This window comes from Pristiophorus japonicus, chromosome 13 (assembly GCF_044704955.1).
Source record: "Pristiophorus japonicus isolate sPriJap1 chromosome 13, sPriJap1.hap1, whole genome shotgun sequence".
In the NCBI taxonomy this organism is placed as follows: Eukaryota; Metazoa; Chordata; class Chondrichthyes; family Pristiophoridae; genus Pristiophorus; species Pristiophorus japonicus.
Genome location: NC_091989.1, coordinates 28,889,057 through 28,909,358, shown reverse-complemented (window position 1 = coordinate 28,909,358; position 20,302 = coordinate 28,889,057). Strand labels below are relative to the sequence as shown.

General features: G+C 50.3%; 1 protein-coding gene across 1 annotated transcript in view; it reads right to left on the bottom strand.

The window, feature by feature from the left end:
• kcp (kielin cysteine rich BMP regulator) overlaps positions 1 to 20,302 on the bottom strand; it is a 370,984-nt gene that overhangs the window by 334,127 nt on the left and 16,555 nt on the right. Inside the window, exons 2-4 of the mRNA XM_070897288.1 lie at positions 10,618 to 11,174; positions 7,308 to 7,380; positions 1,575 to 1,831 (exon numbers count right to left, since the gene is read on the bottom strand). Coding sequence (XP_070753389.1) covers positions 1,575 to 1,831; positions 7,308 to 7,380; positions 10,618 to 11,174 — 887 coding nt within the window. The remainder of the gene's footprint in view (positions 1 to 1,574; positions 1,832 to 7,307; positions 7,381 to 10,617; positions 11,175 to 20,302) is intronic.

The following is a 20,302-nucleotide window of genomic DNA, read 5'->3' as shown; positions in this document are numbered from 1 at the left end:
ACTGCCTGAGATCCCAATATCTGTCCTCAGTGCCTGAGATCCCAACATCTGTCCTTACTCAGAAATCTCAACATCTGTCCTCACTGTCAGAAATCCCAGCATCTGTCCTCACTGCCTGAGATCCCAACATCTGTTTTCAGTGCCCGAGATCCTAACATCTGTCCTCGCTGCATGAGATAGATAGGAGTTACAATACCCCCAGTGAGAGTCAGTGCCTGTGGAACTGTATCCCAGTGAGAGTCAGTGTCTGTGGAACTGTATCCCAGTGAGAGTCAGTGCCTGTGGAACTGTATCCCAGTGAGAGTCAGTGTCTGTGGAACTGTCCCCCAGTGAGAGTCAGTGTCTGTGGAACTGTATCCCAGTGAGAGTCAGTGTCTGTGGAACTGTACCCCAGTGAGAGTCAGTGTCTGTGGAACTGTCCCCCAGTGAGAGTCAGTCTCTGTGGAACTGTCACCCAGTGAGAGTCAGTGTCTGTGGAACTGTCACCCAGTGAGAGTCAGTGTCTGTGGAACTGTCACCCAGTGAGAGTCAGTGTCTGTGGAACTATATCCCAGTGAGAGTCAGTGTCAGTGGAACTATATCCCAGTGAGAGTCAGTGTGTGTGGAACTGTATCCCACTGAGAGTCAGTGTCTGTGGAACTATATCCCAGTGAGAGTCAGTGTCAGTGGAACTATATCCCAATGAGAGTCAGTGTGTGTGGAACTGTATCCCACTGAGAGTCAGTGTCTGTGGAACTATATCCCAGTGAGAGTCAGTGTCAGTGGAACTGTCCCCCAGTGAGAGTCAATGTGTGTGGAACTGTTCCCCAGTGAGAGTCAGTGTCTGTGGAACTGTTCCCCAGTGAGAGTCAGTGTCTGTGGAACTGTCCCCCTGTGAGAGTCAGTGTCTGTGGAACTGTCCCCCAGTGAGAGTCAGTGTCTGTGGAACTGTACCCCAGTGAGAGTCAGTGTCTGTGGAACTCTCCCCCAGTGAGAGTCAGTGTCTGTGGAACTGTCCCCCAGTGAGAGTCAGTGTCTGTGGAACTGTACCCCAGTGAGAGTCAGTGTCTGTGGAACTCTCCCCCAGTGAGAGTCAGTGTCTGTGGAACTGTACCCCAGTGAGAGTCAGTGTCTGTGGAACTGTCCCCCAGTGAGAGTCAGTGTCTGTGGAACTGTCCCCCAGTGAGAGTCAGTGTCTGTGGAACTGTCCTCCAGTGAGAGTCAGTGTCTGTGGAACTGTACCCCAGTGAGAGTCAGTGTCTGTGGAACTGTCCCCCAGTGAGAGTCAATGTCTGTGGAACTGTCCCCCAGTGAGAGTCAATGTCTGTGGAACTGTCCTCCAGTGAGAGTCAGTGTCTGTGGAACTGTACCCCAGTGAGAGTCAGTGTCTGTGGAACTGTCCCCCAGTGAGAGTCAGTGTCTGTGGAACTGTCCCCCAGTGAGAGTCAGTGTCTGTGGAACTGTATCCCAGTGAGAGTCAGTGTCTGTGGAACTCTCCCCCAGTGAGAGTCAGTGTCTGTGGAACTGTCCTCCAGTGAGAGTCAGCGTTTGGGTGTTGGTGCCTAGTACCTTTCTCAGCCTCGGCCTTCACCTACCTGAGCTTTGACCATATCCAGCATTGTGCTGAGTGAGGTCACCAGCTCCTCCAGCCTGTCCAAGCGTTGCTCTGGGTTTCTGGGTGGTAGGTTGTGGGTCAGTAGGGAAGTTTCGGCATCACTCTGCTCCTGCTGCTGATACTGACTGATGTTCGACAAGGACACTGGATGTGGGGAGACATCCTCATCGAACTGGAATCCTTCATCCGAATCAGAATAACGCTCTTCGGCCAAGGAATACGGCAAAGGTAAGGAATCTGGGAAAGAGACAGCAAATTACCTTCATTCTGATGGATAAAAATCCAGTCAACAAACCCGGACATTGAACAGCACACACCGCAAACAGTCCTACACACTGGCTCAGCAGGAGAAGCGTCACTGTTTATTCAGGGCGAGGGTCACTCACTGTATCTGTACAGAGTCATTGTTTATTCAGGGCAAGGGTCGCTCATTGTATCTATACAGGGTCACTGTTTATTCAGGGCAAGGGTCACTCATTGTATCTATACATAGTCACTGTTTATTCAGGGCAAGGGTTATTCACTGTATCTGTACAGAGTCATTGTTTATTCATGACAAGGGTCACTCACTGTATCTATACATAGTCACTGTTTATTCAGGGCAAGGGTCACTCACTGTATCTGTACAGAGTCATTGTTTATTCAGGGTAAGGGTCACTCACTGTATCTGTACAGAGTCACTGTTTATTCAGGGCAAGGGTCACTCACTGTATCTGTACAGAGTCACTGTTTATTCAGGGCAAGGGTCACTCACTGTATTTATACAGAGTCACTGTTTATTCAGGGTAAAGGTCACTCACTGTATCTATACATAGTCACTGTTTATTCAGGGCAAGGATCACGTACTGTATCTGTACCTTTGTGAGCGGCTGCATCAAGCTGTGCAGACCGTCGGTACACAAACACCAAATATAACTACGTGCTGAGGTTCTATCTATCCCGCTATTGCGAAGGATGGCTCTGGCCACGCTGCCACGGAACGCTCCAATCAGTTGGACCGTGCCGGACCACCTGTCCTTCGCAGAAAAGTTTGTGCAGAAAACACCTTTGACCACAAGGCCATAAAGCAGTAGTCTGCACGTAACGTCCTCGAGACCCTATGGAAAAAGGAGATGGGAGATCCTGTCAGATGGTTCCCTGAGCAGACTGTCGAAGGCATTTGGCGGAATGCCTCATCGCCGGAGTTTTCCAACAAGCACCAAGACGTAGCTTGGCTGGTGGTGAGAAGGGCCCTCCCGACAGATCCTTCAAGCACAGCCGGCATCTCAGCAACATGGCATGCTGCCCTTGAGTCGGCTGCGGTGGGGACGGGACCGTCATCCATCTCCTTCTGGAATGTGCCTTTGCAAAGTTGGTCTGGAAAGAGATGCAGTGGTTTCTGCCGAGGTTCATCCTGAGCAGCTCCGTAACACAGGACTCTGTGCTCTACGGACTGTTCCCAGGGACACACACCGAGGCAGACATCAACTGCTGCTGGAAGGCCATCAACTCGGTGAAAGACGCCCTTTGGTCTGCCCGAAACTTGCTGGTCTTCCAGAGTAAGGAGCTGTCTGCGACCGAGTGTTGCAGGTGGGCACATTCCAAAGACCAAGACTACATGCTGAGGGATGCACTCAACATTGGTGTAGCCGCTGCAAAGGTACGATGGGGAAGGGCCAGAGTTTGAGTACCTCCTCCCACTGTACATCGAGGGGTGGGAACCAGTGTATAAAATACCCTCACAATCTATGATGTAGAAAATGTTTTTAATGATAATGTACTTGTAATCTGTTTGTATAGAGTACCATGTACTGCTCTCATCTGTATTGTGCTATCTGTATTGTGATTGTGGGTTGTATCTTAATGTACCGTGATAATTATTGTAATGTATTTTGCCAAAATTCTATGAATAAAGTATATTTTTGAAATTAAAAAAAATGTTTATTCAGGGTAAGGGTCACCCACTTACTGTACCGAGGCATTGTTTATTCATGGTAAGGGTCACTCACTGTGTAACTGTACACAGACACTGTTTATTCAGGGAGAGGGTTACTCACTGTGTAACTGTACACAGTCACTGTGTATTCAGATAGAAGTTACTTTGTAACTATACACAGTCACTGTTTATTCAGTGTAAGGGTCACTCACTGTAACTGTACAGAGTCATTATTTTTTCAGGGTAAGGGTAACTCTGTAACTGTAAAGAGTCACTGTTTATTCAGGGCAAGGATCACTCACTGTGTAACTGTACAGAGTCACTGTTTATTCAGCAGGCTATATCTGGATTACTAGTTCCAGTAGGTGCTGGTACAGTATGTCAGGTGAGTATATTGTACATGCTGTCCGTATGAAGCAGCACTGCACATAACTACAGGCCCAGCAATGTCAGTGGAACTCACGGGAATGTCTGGAACTCCTCGCTAACCTAAACAATGCAAGCCGTGTAACTGGTCTCCACACATTCTCCACGCTGGTGGTCTGATACATATCCTGTGTCGCAATCAGCAACCAGGGTTTCAAAAGATTGTTATCAAGTGTAGCAGAGACCTGCAGGCAGTCCCCATCGTATCGCTCACAGGGATCAGGTACAGAGGCTTCATTAACACGGATATCAGCCGCTCATGCAGCATCAAACTCGAGCTGTACCTGCCCTGGGAGTGTTTGATGGGACAATGTGGAGGGAGTTTTACTCTGTATCTAACCCATGCTGTACCTGCCCTGGGAGTGTTTGATGGGACAATGTAGAGGGAGCTTTACTCTGTATCTAACCCCGTGCTGCACCTGCCCTGGGAGTGTTTGATGGAACAGTGTAGAGGGAGTTTTACTCTGTATCTAACCCCGTGCTGTACCTGCCCTGGGAGTGTTTGATGGGACAGTGTAGAGGAAGTTTTACTCTGTATCTAGCCCATGCAGTACCTGCCCTGGGAGTGTTTGATGGGACAATGTAGAGGGAGCTTTACTCTGTATCTAACCCCGTGCTGCACCTGCCCTGGGAGTGTTTGATGGGACAGTGTAGAGGGAGTTTTACTCTGTACCTAACCCCATGCTGTACCTGCCCTGGAAGTGTTTGATGGGACAGTGTAGAGGGAGTTTTACTCTGTATCTAACCCCATGCAGTACCTGCCCTGGGAGTGTTTGATGGGGCAGTGTAGAGGGAGTTTTACTCTGTATCTAACCCATGCTGTACCTGCCCTGGGAGTGTTTGATGGGACAGTGTAGAGGGAGCTTTACTCTGTACCTAACCCCATGCTGTACCTGCCCTGGGAGTGTTTGATGGGACAGTGTAGAGGGAGTTTTACTCTGTATCTAACCCCATGCAGTACCTGCCCTGGGAGTGTTTGATGGGGCAGTGTAGAGGGAGTTTTACTCTGTATCTAACCCATGCTGTACCTGCCCTGGGAGTGTTTGATGGGACAGTGTAGAGGGAGCTTTACTCTGTACCTAACCCCATGCAGTACCTGCCCTGGGCGTGTTTGATGGGACAGTGTAGAGGGAGCTTTACTCTGTATCTAACCCCATGCTGTACCTGCCCTGGGAGTGTTTGATGGGACAGTGTATAGGGAGCTTTACTCTGTATCTAACCCCATGCAGTACCTGCCCGGGAGTGTTTGATGGGACAGTGTAGAGGGAGTTTAAGGCTTGGGAATGTCCTTGGTCTGCACTTCAGTTCATGGGCGACGAGAGAAATTCGAATGTAAACAAAAGTTTTAGACATCAGATTTCCCTCCGTGCTCACCCAAAGCCCTAGCGAGAGCTGCTTTGGGATGACAACACTGGGAGAAGGGTTTACGTCACACCCTGCAAGGTTCAGGGCTCCCGGTCTAGTTGTGCCTCTTGTAACTGTGTGCCTCGAATAGAGCAGAGCATTTCATGGCTCACACCTGCTCCTTTAATGTTTTATGTCAGAGTCAGGCTGTTGCCCGCATGAACTCTAATCACAGCAAGCTTTTATCTTTCTTATTATGTGTGTTTATTATGACTGTGAGTTCCAGATTGCTGGTCTCGCCGGCATCTCAATCCTCTTCCTCTCCATGCACACTACCCTCACCCCTCCCATGCATACCACCCCTCCCGTGTGGTCTCCCTATCCTCGCACGCCCCTCCCTTCACGTGCATGCTCCCTATGCCCCTCCCTCTCCTCGTGCATGCTCCCTATGCCCCTCCCTCTCCTCGTGCACGCTCCCTATGCCCCTCCCTCTTCTCGTGCATGCTCCCTACGCCCCTCCCTCTTATCATGCATGCTCCCTATGCCCCTCCCTCTCCTCGTGCGCACTCCCTATGCCCCTCCCTCTCCTCGTGCATGCTCCCTATGCCCCTCCCTCTCCTTGTGCACGCTCCCTATGCCCCTCCCTCTCCTCGTGCGCACACTCCCTATGCTCCTCCAACTCCTCGTGCGCACTCCTTATGCCCCTCCCTCTCCTTGTGCGCGGTCCCTATGCCCCTCCCTCTCCTCTCGTGTGCACTCCTTATGCCGCTCCCTCTCCTCGTGCACGCTCCTTATGCCCCACCCTCTCCTTGTGCGCGCTCCCTATGCTCCTCCCTCTCCTCGTGCGAGCTCCCTATGCCCCTCCCTCTCCTCGTGCGCACTCCCTATGCCCCTCCCTCTCCTCGTGCATGCTCCCTATGCCCCTCCCTCTCCTCGTGCGCACACTCCCTATGCTCCTCCCTCTCCTCGTGCGCACTCCCTATGCCCCTCCCTCTCCTCGTGCATGCTCCCTATGTCCCTCCCTCTCCTCGTGCATGCTCCCTATGCCCTTCCCTCTCCTCGTGTGCGCTCCCTATGCGCCTCCCTCTCCTCGTGCACACTCCCTATGCCCCTCCCTCTCCTCTCATGTGCACTCCTTATGCCCCTCCCTCTCCTCGCGCGCGCTCCTTATGCCCCTCCATCTCCTCGTGCGTGCTCCTTATGCCCCTCCCTCTCCTCCTGCGCGCTCCTTATGCCCCTCCCTCTCCTCGTGTGCGCTCCCTATGCGCCTCCCTCTCCTCGTGCACACTCCCTATGCCCCTCCCTCTCCTCTCATGTGCACTCCTTATGCCCCTCCCTCTCCTCGCGCGCGCTCCTTATGCCCCTCCCTCTCCTCGTGCGTGCTCCTTATGCCCCTCCCTCTCCTCCTGCGCGCTCCTTATGCCCCTCCCTCTCCTCGTGTGCGCTCCCTATGCACCTCCCTCTCCTCGTGCACACTCCCTATGCCCCTCCCTCTCCTCTCATGTGCACTCCTTATGCCCCTCCCTCTCCTCGCGCGCGCTCCTTATGCCCCTCCCTCTCCTCGTGCGTGCTCCTTATGCCCCTCCCTCTCCTCGTGCGTGCTCCCTATGCCCTACCTCTCCTCGTGCGCGCTCCCTATGCCCCTCCCTCTCCTCATGCGCGCTCCCTATGCTCCCCCCTCTCCTTGCACATTCCCTTCCTCCCTCTCCTCACGTGCGCCCCCTTCATGCGCACGTACCCTATGCTTGCACACTTTCTCCCTCCCCTCACGCGCACGCCCTTCGCGTGCACGCCCCCCATGCTCCTCCTTCTTGTGCACGCGCCCCCTATGCTCCTCCCTCTCCTCGTGCATGCGCTCCCTATGCACCCCCTCTCCTTACACACTCCCTCCCTTTCCTCACGTGCACCCCCTTCGCACGCACGTCCCCTATGCTCGCACACTCCCTCCTTCTCCTTATCACATGGACCCCACCACACCCCAACACCTTAGGCCATCTCTGTACAAGGGACAAACTGTCCTCTCCTTACCTGGCAGATTGTCGCAGTGCCATGGTCGGCGAACGAATCCACTCGGGGAGATCTCTGCCGTCTGCCAGTAACCCTAGAGTAAATAGAGAGTCTCTATTTTAAGGTTATGTCCCCTCGTCCTAGATTCCCCATCAATGGAAAAAAATTATCTCTATCTACCTTATCAATTCCTTTCATAATCCAAAAAACCTCAATCAAATTACCCCTTACCCTTCTATATTTCAGGGTATTCAAGCCTAGTTTACGTAGACTATCCCTATAATCTAACCCTTGGAACCCTGGTACCACTCTGGTGAATGTGCATGCACTCCTTCCAAGGCCAATATATCCTTTCTGAAGTTCAGTGCCCAGAACTCTACACCGTACTTCGGACGGTGGTCTAACCAGGGCTTTGTATAGCTGTAGTAAAACATTCTCCCTTTTATATTCTACCCCTCTAGTTATAAAGGCTAACATTCAACTCGGCTTTTTGATTATTTTTGTGCCTGACTACGACATTGTAATGATCTGTGTACATGGACCCCTAAATCTCTTTGTTCCTAGCTTGTCGACATTTAAAACATACTCAGATCGATCCTTTTTTGGTCCAAATTGGATGACCTCACACTTACCTACGTTGAAATTCATCTGCCGCAGTTTTGCCCACTCACTTAATGTATCTCTTTGTATTTTTATGCTCCCGCCTACCCAACTTATTATTCAGCAAACTTGGATATATAGCTCTCTATTGTGTGATGAGTCATTAATAAATATAGTGAATAGTTGAGGCCCCAGCACGGATCCTTGAGGGACACCATGAGTCACTTCCTTCCAATTTGAGCACATACCAATTATCCCTACTCTCTGACTTTCACCGCCAAACCAATCTCCTAACCAGGTCAATAATTTGCCTTCAATACTATGATGTTTAACAGTCTCTTATGTGAAACCTTAGCAAATGCTTTCTGGAAGTCCATTTAAACTACATCCATAGACATTCCCCTGGCTACCACTTCAGTACAGGGAGACAGGGAGCAACCCAATGATGGCCAATCCATAATTACAGTCAGTCATGGCTGGGTGAGCACCTGACTTGGATACACAGAGCAGGAAGCACTCTGTTTAATCTGTGCTCTGTAACGGCAAAAATGAGAAGCCCTCCACAACTGGCCTCCATGATGAGGGGGGAAATCAGCCTGGGTGCTGCCCTGAGTACTGCCCAGTGACACCCTGCTGGGAGGGGTATGCGATACGTCAGGCGAGAGGGGATCATGCACAGCCTTGATTCTCTCACCATCGATAGTCCGCTGATACTCACTATGTATAATAAAACAAAAACTATGTAGTGGATGACCACAAAAAGTACCAAGGGACCGATGTGCCTGTGGAACCTGTACCCTAAAGACCGTCAGCAATGGTGGAGAGGGGACAACAGGGGAGGGAGTGAAAACCTTCAGGGGACAGGGGAAGAGAGTCAGCACCTTCAGGGGAGGGGGGAGAGAGTCAGCACCTTCAGGGGACAGGGGAAGAGAGTCGACACCTTCAGGAAAGGGGGGAAAGAGAGTCAGCACCTTCAGGGGAGGGGGGAAAGAGAGTCGACACCTTCAGAAAAGGGGGGAAAGAGAGTCGACACCTTCAGGGGAGGGGGGAGAGAGTCGACACCTTCAGGGGAGGGGGGAAAGAGAGTCGACACCTTCAGGGGAGGGGGGAGAGAGTCAACACCTTCAGGGGAGGGGGGAAGAGAGTCAGCACCTTCAGGGGAGGGGGGAGAGGGTCAGCACCTTCAGGGGAGGGGGGAGAGAGTCAGTACCTTCAGGGGAGGGGGGGGAGAGAGTCAGTACCTTCAGGGGAGGACGGAAAGAGAGTCAACACCTTCAGGGGAGGGGGGAAGAGAGTCAGCACCTTCAGGGGAGTTGGGGGGGTGGAGAGTCAGCACCTTCAGGGGAGGGGGAGAGAGAGTCAGCACCTTCAGGGGAGGGGAGAGAGAGTCAGCACCTTCAAGTGAGGGGGGAGTGAGTCAGCACCTTCAGGGGAGGGGGGAGAGAGTCAGCACCTTCAGGGGAGGGGGGGAGAGAGTCAGCACCTTCAGGGGAGGGGGGAGAGAGTCAGCACCTTCAGGGGAGGGGGGAGCGAGTCAGCACCTTCAGGGGTGGGGGGGGGAAGAGTCATCACTTTCAGGGGAGGGGGGAGCGAGTCAGCACTTTCAGGGGTGGGGAGGGGGAAGAGTCATCACTTTCAGGGGAGGGGGGAAGAGAGTCAGCACCTTCGGGGGGGAGGGGGGAGAGTCATCACTTTCAGGGGAGGGGGGGAGAGAGTCAGCACCTTCAGGAGAGGGGGGAGAGAGTCAGCACCTTCAGGGAATGGGGGAGAGAGTCAGCACTTTCAGGGGAGGGGGGAGAGTCAGCACCTTCAGGGGAGGAGGAGGGTGTCTGCACCTTCAGCGGGGTGAGAGGGGGGCCAAGAGAGTCAGCATCTTCGGGGGTGGGGGGGTGAGAAGGCAGCAGCTGGAATCTTGGCTGATTTACGCCATCAGTTCTCTCACTGAATCCAGATGTTATTCCAGCATCCTGGCTCAGATCAGCTAACTCATCAGAGAGTGGTGCCCGAACCCAAATCCGTCTGGTGTGTGTGTAGCTCAGTATTCACTGGGGAAGGTCAGTACCGTGTGTGTGTAGGAAGGGCTCAGCAACCAGCAGGCAGGAATTGAAGAGAAACATGGCCTGCACTCCCATCAAGGGGACAGCGTACAACACAAGGGAGGCATTTCAGACTGGACACAAATGGTATTGATTCGTTCAAAAGCAAATTGGACAGATTTCATTGCAGGCTACAGTATATAAGTAATTTGAGACGTGACGTGTGGTGAGTGAAAGAAACATAAGAAATAGGATCAGGAGTAGGCCATTTGGCCCCTCGAGCCTGCTCCGCCATTCAATAAGATCATGGCTGATCTGATCTTGGCCTCAACTCCACTACCCTGCCCGCCCACCATAACCCTTGACCCCCTTATCATTCGAAATATCTGTCTATCTCCATCTTATAGTATAGTGTAGCATGCTTAGGAAGAACAGATGACTTTTGGACCTATGGTTTCCAAAGCTCTCCACCACTGGAGTTTTCGTTGCTTTCCGTCTGGGTCTGTTGTAGACTCATTGACAGAAACTGATTGCTATGGTTAGTCAACAACTCCATGTTATATCGTGTGACTACCAGGATGGAGAAAGGTGAACTAAATGGACTTTTTATTGTCCAGTGATTCAGATGTTTCTATGACATAGGCAGGTTATTACCGGTCACGGAAAGCGTGTGAGGGGGTTTGTGCTGCCATTACCGTGAACTTGCTGTTTCGGTCTCCCTCAGTACTGGAGAAGTGAATCTCCAAGTCGATAGGGAGAATCAGACTGATGGCATCATCGCCCATGTTTTTCTCGAATACGATATCTTCCTCGCAGTCGATGAGAAGCGTTATCTTCTGTGCCTCCAGGTTGAAGGCCACCCTGCCCCATTGCCCGTTGCCAAAGGGAGTCCCTCCAGGGAAGACGATGGATGCCGGCTCCATGTTGTGCACAGTCCGATAATCCAGCCGCAGCTGGTTGCTTCTGGTGCTGGACACGAGTTGCAAAAGTGGCCGGCCATCCTTCTTGGTGGTAGTGGGGGAGGTGAAGGAAATCACTGTCCCCTCTGAGTTCCTGCTCTGCTTCGCCACAAAGTGGAAGCCGATGGACCCTTGCATGGAGGTGAGGAAGTAGATGGCGTAATCCCGTGGCAGGGTGAGGTGTGGCACCCGGTTACGGAACTTCCACGCCGGGAACCCTGGCTCCAAACCTTTGCTTCTGCTCACTCCCTTTATAGATCTTGTGATGTTCAGGGCTTCCAGAAGATCAATCACTACAAGAGACAAACATCGACAGCAGTGACCAGAGACATCGCAGGACTTTGTCACAGCCTCGTAGAGCGAGTCAAGCTCTGCTCCTGCAAGGCCAATACAATCCCTCCCAGCAGTCCCTAAGACAGTAATAACCAGTTCCTCAGAGATTCGCTTGGAAAAGGCAGACAGTAACTAAGGCCACAAGGAACCAGGTTTGATTTCTGGTCTGTGCCCAGTTAGAAGACCACTTGGTCTCAGCGCCTCTGGCTTGCCCTACACAGTCACAGCCCAAACAGCAATACCCCATGTGAAGTACTTGGAGACCATCCCAGCTGACAGGTACTGTGTGACTCGGCATGGGTACCTGCCCTTCAATTACCCCTTTCTGGAAATTGCCCCCCCTGGCAGGCAGGCTACATACTCTACCCACACTTACTACTGAGGTTGATACATGAGGAATGGGCACTTGGGGAAGCAAACAAAGCCCAAAGCACCCACAGGTCCCAGTGGGAGTCAGCATGGTAGAACAGGAGAAGAAATCCAACAACAACAACTTGCATTTATATAGCATGTTTAACCTACTTCGGGGAGGGGGAAGTTCGGGGAGGAGCAGCGAGGAGCGAGCAGCGGCCTATAAAGACCCAGCGGTGGTCCCAGGTTGGCGTCAGTTCAGGGAGGGACAGCGAGCTGCAGCTGGTGCAGGGTCAAAAGTAAGAAAGAAGTAAAAAGTAATCGAAGTGTGACGTCACAGCCAAGAGGGTAAGTGATTGGTTAGTTGATTGGTGAGTATCTTTTCTTTTTCTTTATCTTTTTTCTTTTTCTTATCAGTAAGAAACCTTTGGCGTTGTTACCAATTAAGTTAATCTAAGGGTTAAGTCATGGCAGGAGAGCCCAGACCCATGTCATGCTACTCTTGTGCTATGTGGGAAATCAGGGACACTACCAGTGTCCCTGACAACTACATGTGCAGGAAGTGTATCCAGCTGCAGTTCCTGACAGACCGCATTGCAGCACTGGAGCTGCGCATGGACTCACTTTAGGGCATCCGCGATGCTGAGGATGTCGTGAATAGCACGTTCATTAAGTTGGTCACACCGCAGGTAAAGGTTACACAGGCAGATAAGGAATGGGTGACCATCAGGAAGAGCAGTGGAAGGAAGGTAGTGCAGGGGTCCCCTGCAGTCATCTCCCTCCCAAAACAGATACACCACCTTGGGTACTGTTGGGGAGATGACTCATCAGGAGAAGGCAGCAGCAGCCAGTCCATGGCACCAGGGGTGGCTCTGCTGCACAGGAGGGCAGAAAAAAGAGTGGGAGAGCTATAGTGATAGGGGATTCTATTGTAAGGGGAATAGATAGGCGTTTCTGCGGCCGCAATCGAGACTCCAGGATGATATATTGCCTCCCTGGTGCAAGGATCAAGGATGTCTCAGAGCAGCTGCAGTGCATTCTGGAGGGGAAGGGTGAACAGCCAGCTGTTGTGGTACATATAGGTACCAACGATATCGGTAAAAAATGGGATGAGGTCCTACAAGCTGAAGTTAGGGAGCTAGGAGTTAAATTAAAAAGTAGGACCTCAAAGATAGTAATCTCAGGATTGCCACCAGTGCCTAGTCAGAGTAGGAATTGCAGGATAGCTCAGATGAATACGAGGCTTGAGGAATGGTGCAAGGGGGAGAGATTCAAATTCCTGGTCCATTGGAACCGGTTCTGGGGGAGGTGGGACCAGTACAAACCGGACGGTCTGACCTGGGCAGGACCGAAACCGATGTCCTAGGTGGAGTGTTTGCTAGTGCTGTTGGGGAGGGTTTAAACTAAAATGGCAGGGGGATGGGAATCTATGCAGGGAGACAGAGGGAAGTAAAAAGGGGGCAGAAGTTAAAGGTAGGAAGGAGGAAAGCAAGAGTGGAGGGCAGAGAAATCAAGGGCAAAAATCAAAAAGGGCCACATTACAACATAATTCAAAAAGGATAAAGAGTGTTAAAAAAACAAGCCTGAAGGCTCTGAGTCTCAATGCGAGGAGCATTCGTAATAAGGTGGATGAATTGACTGTGCAGATAGCTGTTAACGGATATGATGTAATTGGGATTACGGAGACATAGCTCCAGGGTAACCAAGGCTGGGAACTCAACATCCAGGGGTATTTAATATTCAGGAAGGACAGTCAGGAAGGAAAAGGAAGTGGGGTAGCGTTACTGGTTAAAGAGGAGATTAACGCATTAGCAAGGAAGGACATTAGCGTGGATGATGTGGAATCTATATGGGTAGAGCTGCGAAACACCAAAGGGCAGAAAATGTTAGTGGGAGTTGTGTACAGACCACCAAACAGTAGTAGGGAGGTAGGGGATGGCATCAAACAGAAAATTAGGGACACGTGCAATAAGGGTACAGCAGTTATCATGGGTGACTTTAATCTACATATTGATTGGGCTGACCAAACTGGTGGCAATACTGTGGAGGAGGATTTCCTGGAGTCGATAAGGGATGATTTTCTAGACCAATATGTCGAGGAACCAACTAGAGAACAGGCCATCCTAGACTGGGTCTTGTGTAACGAGAGAGGATTAATTAGCAATCTGGTCGTTAAGGGCCCCTTGGGGAAGAGTGACCATAATATGGTAGAATTCTTCATTAAGATGGAGAGTGACACAATTAATTCAGAGACTTGGGTCCTGAACTTAAAGAAAGGAAACTTCAACGGTCTGAGACATGAATTGGCTAGGATAGACTGGAGAATGATACTTAAAGGGTTGACAGTGGATAGGCAATGGCAGACATTTAAAGATCACATGGATGAACTACAACAATTGTACATCCCTGTGTGGCGAAAGAATAAAAAAGGAAAGGTGGCTCAACCGTGGCTAACAAGGGAAATTAGGGAAAGTGTTAAATCCAAGGAAGAGGCATATAAATTGGCCAGAAAAAGCAGAAAACCTGAGGACTGGGAGAAATTTAGACTTCAGCAGAGGAGGATTAAGGGTTTAATTAGGAGGGGGAAAATAGAGTATGAGAGTAAGCTTGTAGGGAACATAAAAGCTTCTATAGGTATATGAAGAGAAAAAAATTAATGAAGACTAATGTAGGTCCCTTGCAATCAGAATCAGGTGAATTCATAATGGGGAACAAGGAAATGGCAGACAAATTGAACAAATACTTTGGTTCTGTCATCACTAAGGAAGACACAAATAACTTCCCGAAAATACTAGAGCACCAAGGGTCTAGCGAGAAGTGGGGACTGAGGGAAATCCTTATCAGTCAGGAAATGGTGTTAGGGAAATTGAAGGGACTGAAGACCGATAAATCCCCAGGGCCTGATAGTCTGCACGCCAGAGTACTTAAGGAAGTGGCCCTAGAAATAGTAGATGCATTGGTGGTCATTTTCCAACATTCCATGGACTCTGGATCAGTTCCTATGGATTGGTGGGTAGCTAATGTAAACCCACTTTTTAAAAAAGGAGCGAGAAAACAGGGAATTATAGACCGGTTAGCCTGACATCAGTGGTGGGGAAAATGCTGGAATCAATTATTAAAGATGTAATAGCAGCGCATCTGGAAAGCAGTGACAGGATCGGTCCAAGTCAGCATGGATTTATGAAAGGGAAATCATGCTTGACAAATCTTCTAGTTTTTTTGAAGATGTAACGAGTAGAGTGGATAAGGGAGAACCAGTGGATATGGTGTATTTGGACTTTCAAAAGGCTTTTGACAAGGTCCCACACAAGAGATTAGTGTGCAAAATTAAGGCACATGGTATTAGGGGTAATGTATTGACGTGGATAGAGATCTGGTTGGCAGCCAGGAAGCAAAGAGTGGGAATAAACGGATCCTTTTCAGAATGGCGGGCAGTGACTAGTGGAGTGCCACTGGGTTCAGTGCTGGGACCCCAGCTATTTACAATATATATTAATGATTTCGACGAAGGAATTGAAAGTATTATGTCCACGTTTGCAGATGACACCAAGCTGGGTGGCAGTGCGAGCTACAAGGAAGATGCTAAGAGGCTGCAGGGGGACTTGGACAGGTTAGGTGAGTGGACAAATGCATGGCAGATGCAGTATAATGTGGATAAATGTGAGGTTGTCCACTTTGGTGGCAAAAACAGGAAGGCAGATTATTATCTGAATGGTGACAGATTAGTAAAAGGGGAGGTGCAAAGAGACCTGGGAGTCATGGTACATCAGTCATTGAAGGCTGGCATGCAGTACAGCAGGCAGTAAAGAAAGCAACTGGCATGCTGCATGCTGGCTTTTATAGCGAGGAGATTTGAGTATAGGAGCAGGGGGGTCTTACTGCAGTTGTACAGAGCCTTGGTGAGACCACACCTTGAGTATTGTGTGCAGTTTTGGTCTCCTAATCTGAGGAAGGATGTGCTTGCTATTGAGAGAGTGCAGCGAAGGTTCACCAGACTGATTCCCGGGATAGCAGGACTGACATATGAGGAAAGACTGGATCGGCTAGGCTTATACTTACTGGAATTTAGAAGAATGAGAGGGGATCTCATAGAAACTTATAAAATTCTGACGGAACTGGACAGGTTAGATGCAGGTAGAATGCTCCCGATGTTGGGGAAGTCCAGAACCAAGGGTCGCAGTCTAATGATAAGGGGTAAGCCATATAGGATCGAGATGAGGAGAAACTTTTTCACCCAGAGAGTTGTGAACCTGTGGAATTCTCTGCCACAGAAAGTTGTCGAGTCCAGTTCGTTAGATATATTCAAAAGTGAGTTAGATGTGGCCCTTACGGCTAACGGGATCAGCGGGTATGGAGAGAAGGCAGGGGTGGGGTACTGAGGTTGCATGATCAGCCATGATCTTCTTGAATGGCGCTGCAAGCTCGAAGGGCCGAATGACCTGCTCCTGCACCTATTTTCTATGTTTCTATGTTACTAAGAAATCCCAAGGCGCTTCATAGGAGCATTAGCAAACAATATCGGACATCGAGCCACTTAAGGAGATTTTAGGACACGTGACCAAAAGCTTGGTCAAAGAGGTAGGTTTTAAGGACTGTACTAAAAGAGGAGAGATGCGCAGTAGTTTAGGGAGGGAATTCCAGAGCTGAACCCAGGCAGCTGAATGCACGGCCACCAAAGGTGGTACTATGGAAATCGGGGATGCACAAGAAGTTAGAAATGGAGGAGTGCAGAGATCTTGGACGGTTGTAGGGCTGGAGGAGGTTACAGAGATAGGGTGGAGTGCGGCCGTGGAGGAATTTGAAAACAAGGATGAGAAATTTTAAATCAAGGTCAGACTGGGAGCCAAGGTCGGTCACCATGCAGAGCGGTGATGGGTGAATGGGGCTTAACGTGAGTTAAGATAAGGGCAGCAGAGTTCAGTATAAGTTGAAAGTTACGGAGGGTGGAAGGTTAGTAACTGGCCAGGAAAGCATGGGAATATATCCAAATCCCAGTTCGAGTCAGACTGCAGGAGATCAGCTAGACCATTAATGGAAATGACTTCGGAGAGTGTCGGTACCTGTTACGGCATCACAAAACAGTGTGTAGGATGGGGATTGCAGATTAGCGAGTGTGGGATGGGGATTGGAGTTAAGGAAAGAGTGAATAGATAAAGTAAAGAGTCAAGGCAGTGATGAAGACAGCGTTGGAAACTGGATTTGAGAGAGAGATTCCAGATCCAATAAGGTTTGTTTGTCCCCTGTCCAGGAATTAGACATGTTCTATGTGGTAATCAAATATTCCCTTCCAGGTCGTCCCTCATCGATCGGAGTGATGAACAAAATTAAATAGCCTCCTGAAACATGCAAAGACTGAACATAGTGAGCTACACCGGGAGTGAGTTACACCGGGAGTGAGCTACACCTGAGTGAGCTACACCAGGAGTGAGTTACACCGGGAGTGAGCTACACCCGGAGTGAGTTACACCGTGAGTAAGCTACACTGGGAGTGAGTTACACCGGGACTGAGCTACACCCGGAGTGAGCTACACCGGGAGTGAGCTACACCCAGAATGAGCTACAACGGGACTGAGCTACACCCGGAGTGAGCTACACCCAGAGTGAGCTACACCCAGAGTGAGCTACACCGGGAGTGAGCTAAACTGGGAGTGGGCTATATCGAGAGTGAGCTACACCCGGAGTGAGCTACACCTGGAGTGAGCTACACCCACAGAGAGCTACACCCACAGAGAGCTACACCCACAGTGAGCTACACCGGGAGTGTGATACACCCAGAGTGAGCTACACCCGGAGTGAGCTACACCCGGAGTGAGCTACTCCGGGAGTGAGCTACTCCGGGAGTGAGCTACTCCGGGAGTGAGCTACACCCAGAGTGAGCTACACCCAGAGTGATCCACACCCAGAGTGAGCTACACCCGGAGTGAGCTACGCCGGGAGTGAGCTATACAGGGAGTGAACTACACTGGGAGTGAGCTACACCCAGAGTTAACTACACCCAGAGTGATTTACACCCAGAGTGCGCTACACCGGGAGTGAGCTACACCCAGAGTGAGCTACATCCGGAGTGAGCTACACCCAGAGTGAGCTACACCCAGAGTGAGCTACACCCGGAGTGAGCTACACCAGGAGTGAGCTACACCCAAAGTGAGCTACACCCAAAGTGAGCTACACCAGGATGAGCTACACCAGGAGTGTGCTACACCAGGAGTGAGCTACACCCAGATTGAGCTATACCAGGTGTGAGCTACACCCAGAGTGAGCTACATCCGGAGTGAGCTACACCCAAAGTGAGCTACACCCAGAGTGAGCTACACCCAGAGTGAGCTACACCGGGAGTGAGCTACACCCGGAGTGAGCTACACCCAGAGTGAGCTACACCCAGAGTGAGCTACACCAGGAGTGAGCTACACCAGGAGTGAGCTACACCAGGAGTGAGCTACCGTCAACACCCAGAGTGACTTGACGAGAATAGTTTATTTTGCCGGGTGCGATTTCAGCTCTTTCTAAATGAGGAATAAAAATGCCCATGAAGAGTAAGTGTGTACAGACTGCAGTCACCCAGAACATTCCTGTCTGCATTCCCTCTCCTCCCCCTTCATAACACCATTCAGCTGAATCTCTGATTCAATTGATTTGTCTCAGGCTGGTCTTGGTTAGGAACTGAATCCTCCTCTTCCCCAATCCCCCCACTTCTCCTACTCCCCAGGCATCTCGGGGTCGGAACGGATGCAAATAAAACTTGTAAAATTCTCAGTAGCAGCCCTGTTGCAAGAGCTGGAATCTAACAGGCTCTGACAGGGTGTTGTAAAAAGGCACAGCACGTCTGCCGTCAGACAGGGTGGCTGAGAGCAAATCTTCAGACCATTTGATCCCTGCCTCCCCTCATTCTCTTCCGCACACCTCTTCCTCCCAACGACATCCACTCTCACCGGGGTCCAGTCCCAGGAGCCAGGCTCCCTCTGATACCTCAACTCTCTTTCTGGGAGAGTTTGGACAGTGATCAGCAGTGGAGAGGCTGCCTGCATCATCAGCTTCCTTGCCCAGCAATACTGGGCCGTTGTTGGCCCTTAGCCGAGATTAGATAACTCAGCAGAGAATGGCAATCGGAGCTGGTACCTCCGCCTCCACCCCACAAATCTAGTCAGTGACTCAGTACCCTGTACTCATTGACCCCCAGGGTAAGGGTTCGACCTTAATCAGCCGGGCAGGGAGGTCTCCATCTCTCAGGGGGAAGAGATGCGGGAAGTCTTCCAAGGGTGCTTCTGGAGCTGGGATTAGGGAGCAGGAATCTGCGTCGCATTATTCTCCATTTGCTTCAGAAGGATTGCCTGATAACCAGGGCTGCCAACTGTGGTTGGACGTACAACGTCACAATCGAAAAATGGAATGAATCAGTACTGCGAGTTTCCTGACTGCTGTTCAAGTCGGTCTCCGACCTGTGAGAAGTGGCACAGGTGAAGCACATTCCTCCCAGGTAGTTGGCACCAGCAGATCAATCCTGGGAATCTAACATCAGGTGTGGTCAAGTTACTAGAACCTAAGCTCAGGGACAGAATCACTGAGTACTTGGACAAGTACCAGCTGACCAAAGAGTCAGATGGATTTCTGAGGGTAGGTCTAATCTGGTGCAATTTCTGGAGGAGGCCATATCAGGATGGATAGGGGAGTGTCAGTGGATGTTGTCACTATCCAGAAGGCATTTGATAAGGTTCCACACAAAAGACCATTGTCAAAAATGAAAGCACATGGAATTTGAGGTCACCTTGTGATGCAGGTTGGAAATTGGTTGGGAGGCAGAAGACCGAGTGCGGGGATAAAAGGAGCATTCTTGGATTGGTGGAATGTGACAAGTGGTATTCCCTAGGGATCTGTTCTGGGGCCTCAACTCTTCACCATATTTATTAATGACTTGGATGAAGGAATAGAGAGCTGGATATCCAAGTTCACAGATAGCACTTAGCTGGGGGGGCACAGTGCAGATGGGAGCAGGAAGGTACTTGGCTTTGTCAAGTCGCTGATTGATCACATGATTCAGAAAATGAAAACACATGGAATTGGAGATCACCTTGTTTCACTAACTCACTCAGAAAACAAACAATAGACAAGAGGGTCAGGAATCTCCCAGAGACACCAGTAACCCGGCCGCAACTTGGTTACACGGCTGAACAGATTGTGGAATGTTGGGTGCGAGAGAGTTACGGGCATTAGCACAACATGCCCAAATCGCCACCATCTTACACGATAGGCTATCAATCCCTCCACCCATAATGCAGCCTTGCCGCCCACCGGCCTCCCCCCCCCCCCCCCCCCCCCCCAAGTTATGGAGCCCCATACCCGAGTTTCCTGCATTTGCTCCAAGTCGCTCTCCAAGTTACCACCAGATGTTCAGGCCCAGCAGGAAACAAAGTCTTTTCTGATGTTTTATTACAGTTTTTTGAAAGTTTTTTTTTAATTGATCCTCACTGAAACCTGCTCTATATCTTCAGTTACAAGTCACATTAAAAATAGAAACGCTTCCCCTATTGCAGGTTGTTAAACAGCCGTGCCACTTGTACATGAATGGTGGTTAAATGAGTGGAAACTTTAACTTTTATACTTAAGCTAATTATATAGTGCTAGTTCCTTGGGCCCCGATTGTTTACACTGATTTAGGCCCATTTTACGTACAGGAATATTCTAATGAGATTGGCAGAAAATTTGAGTGTATCTTAACATAGGCAGAGTTGGTGCATTTTCG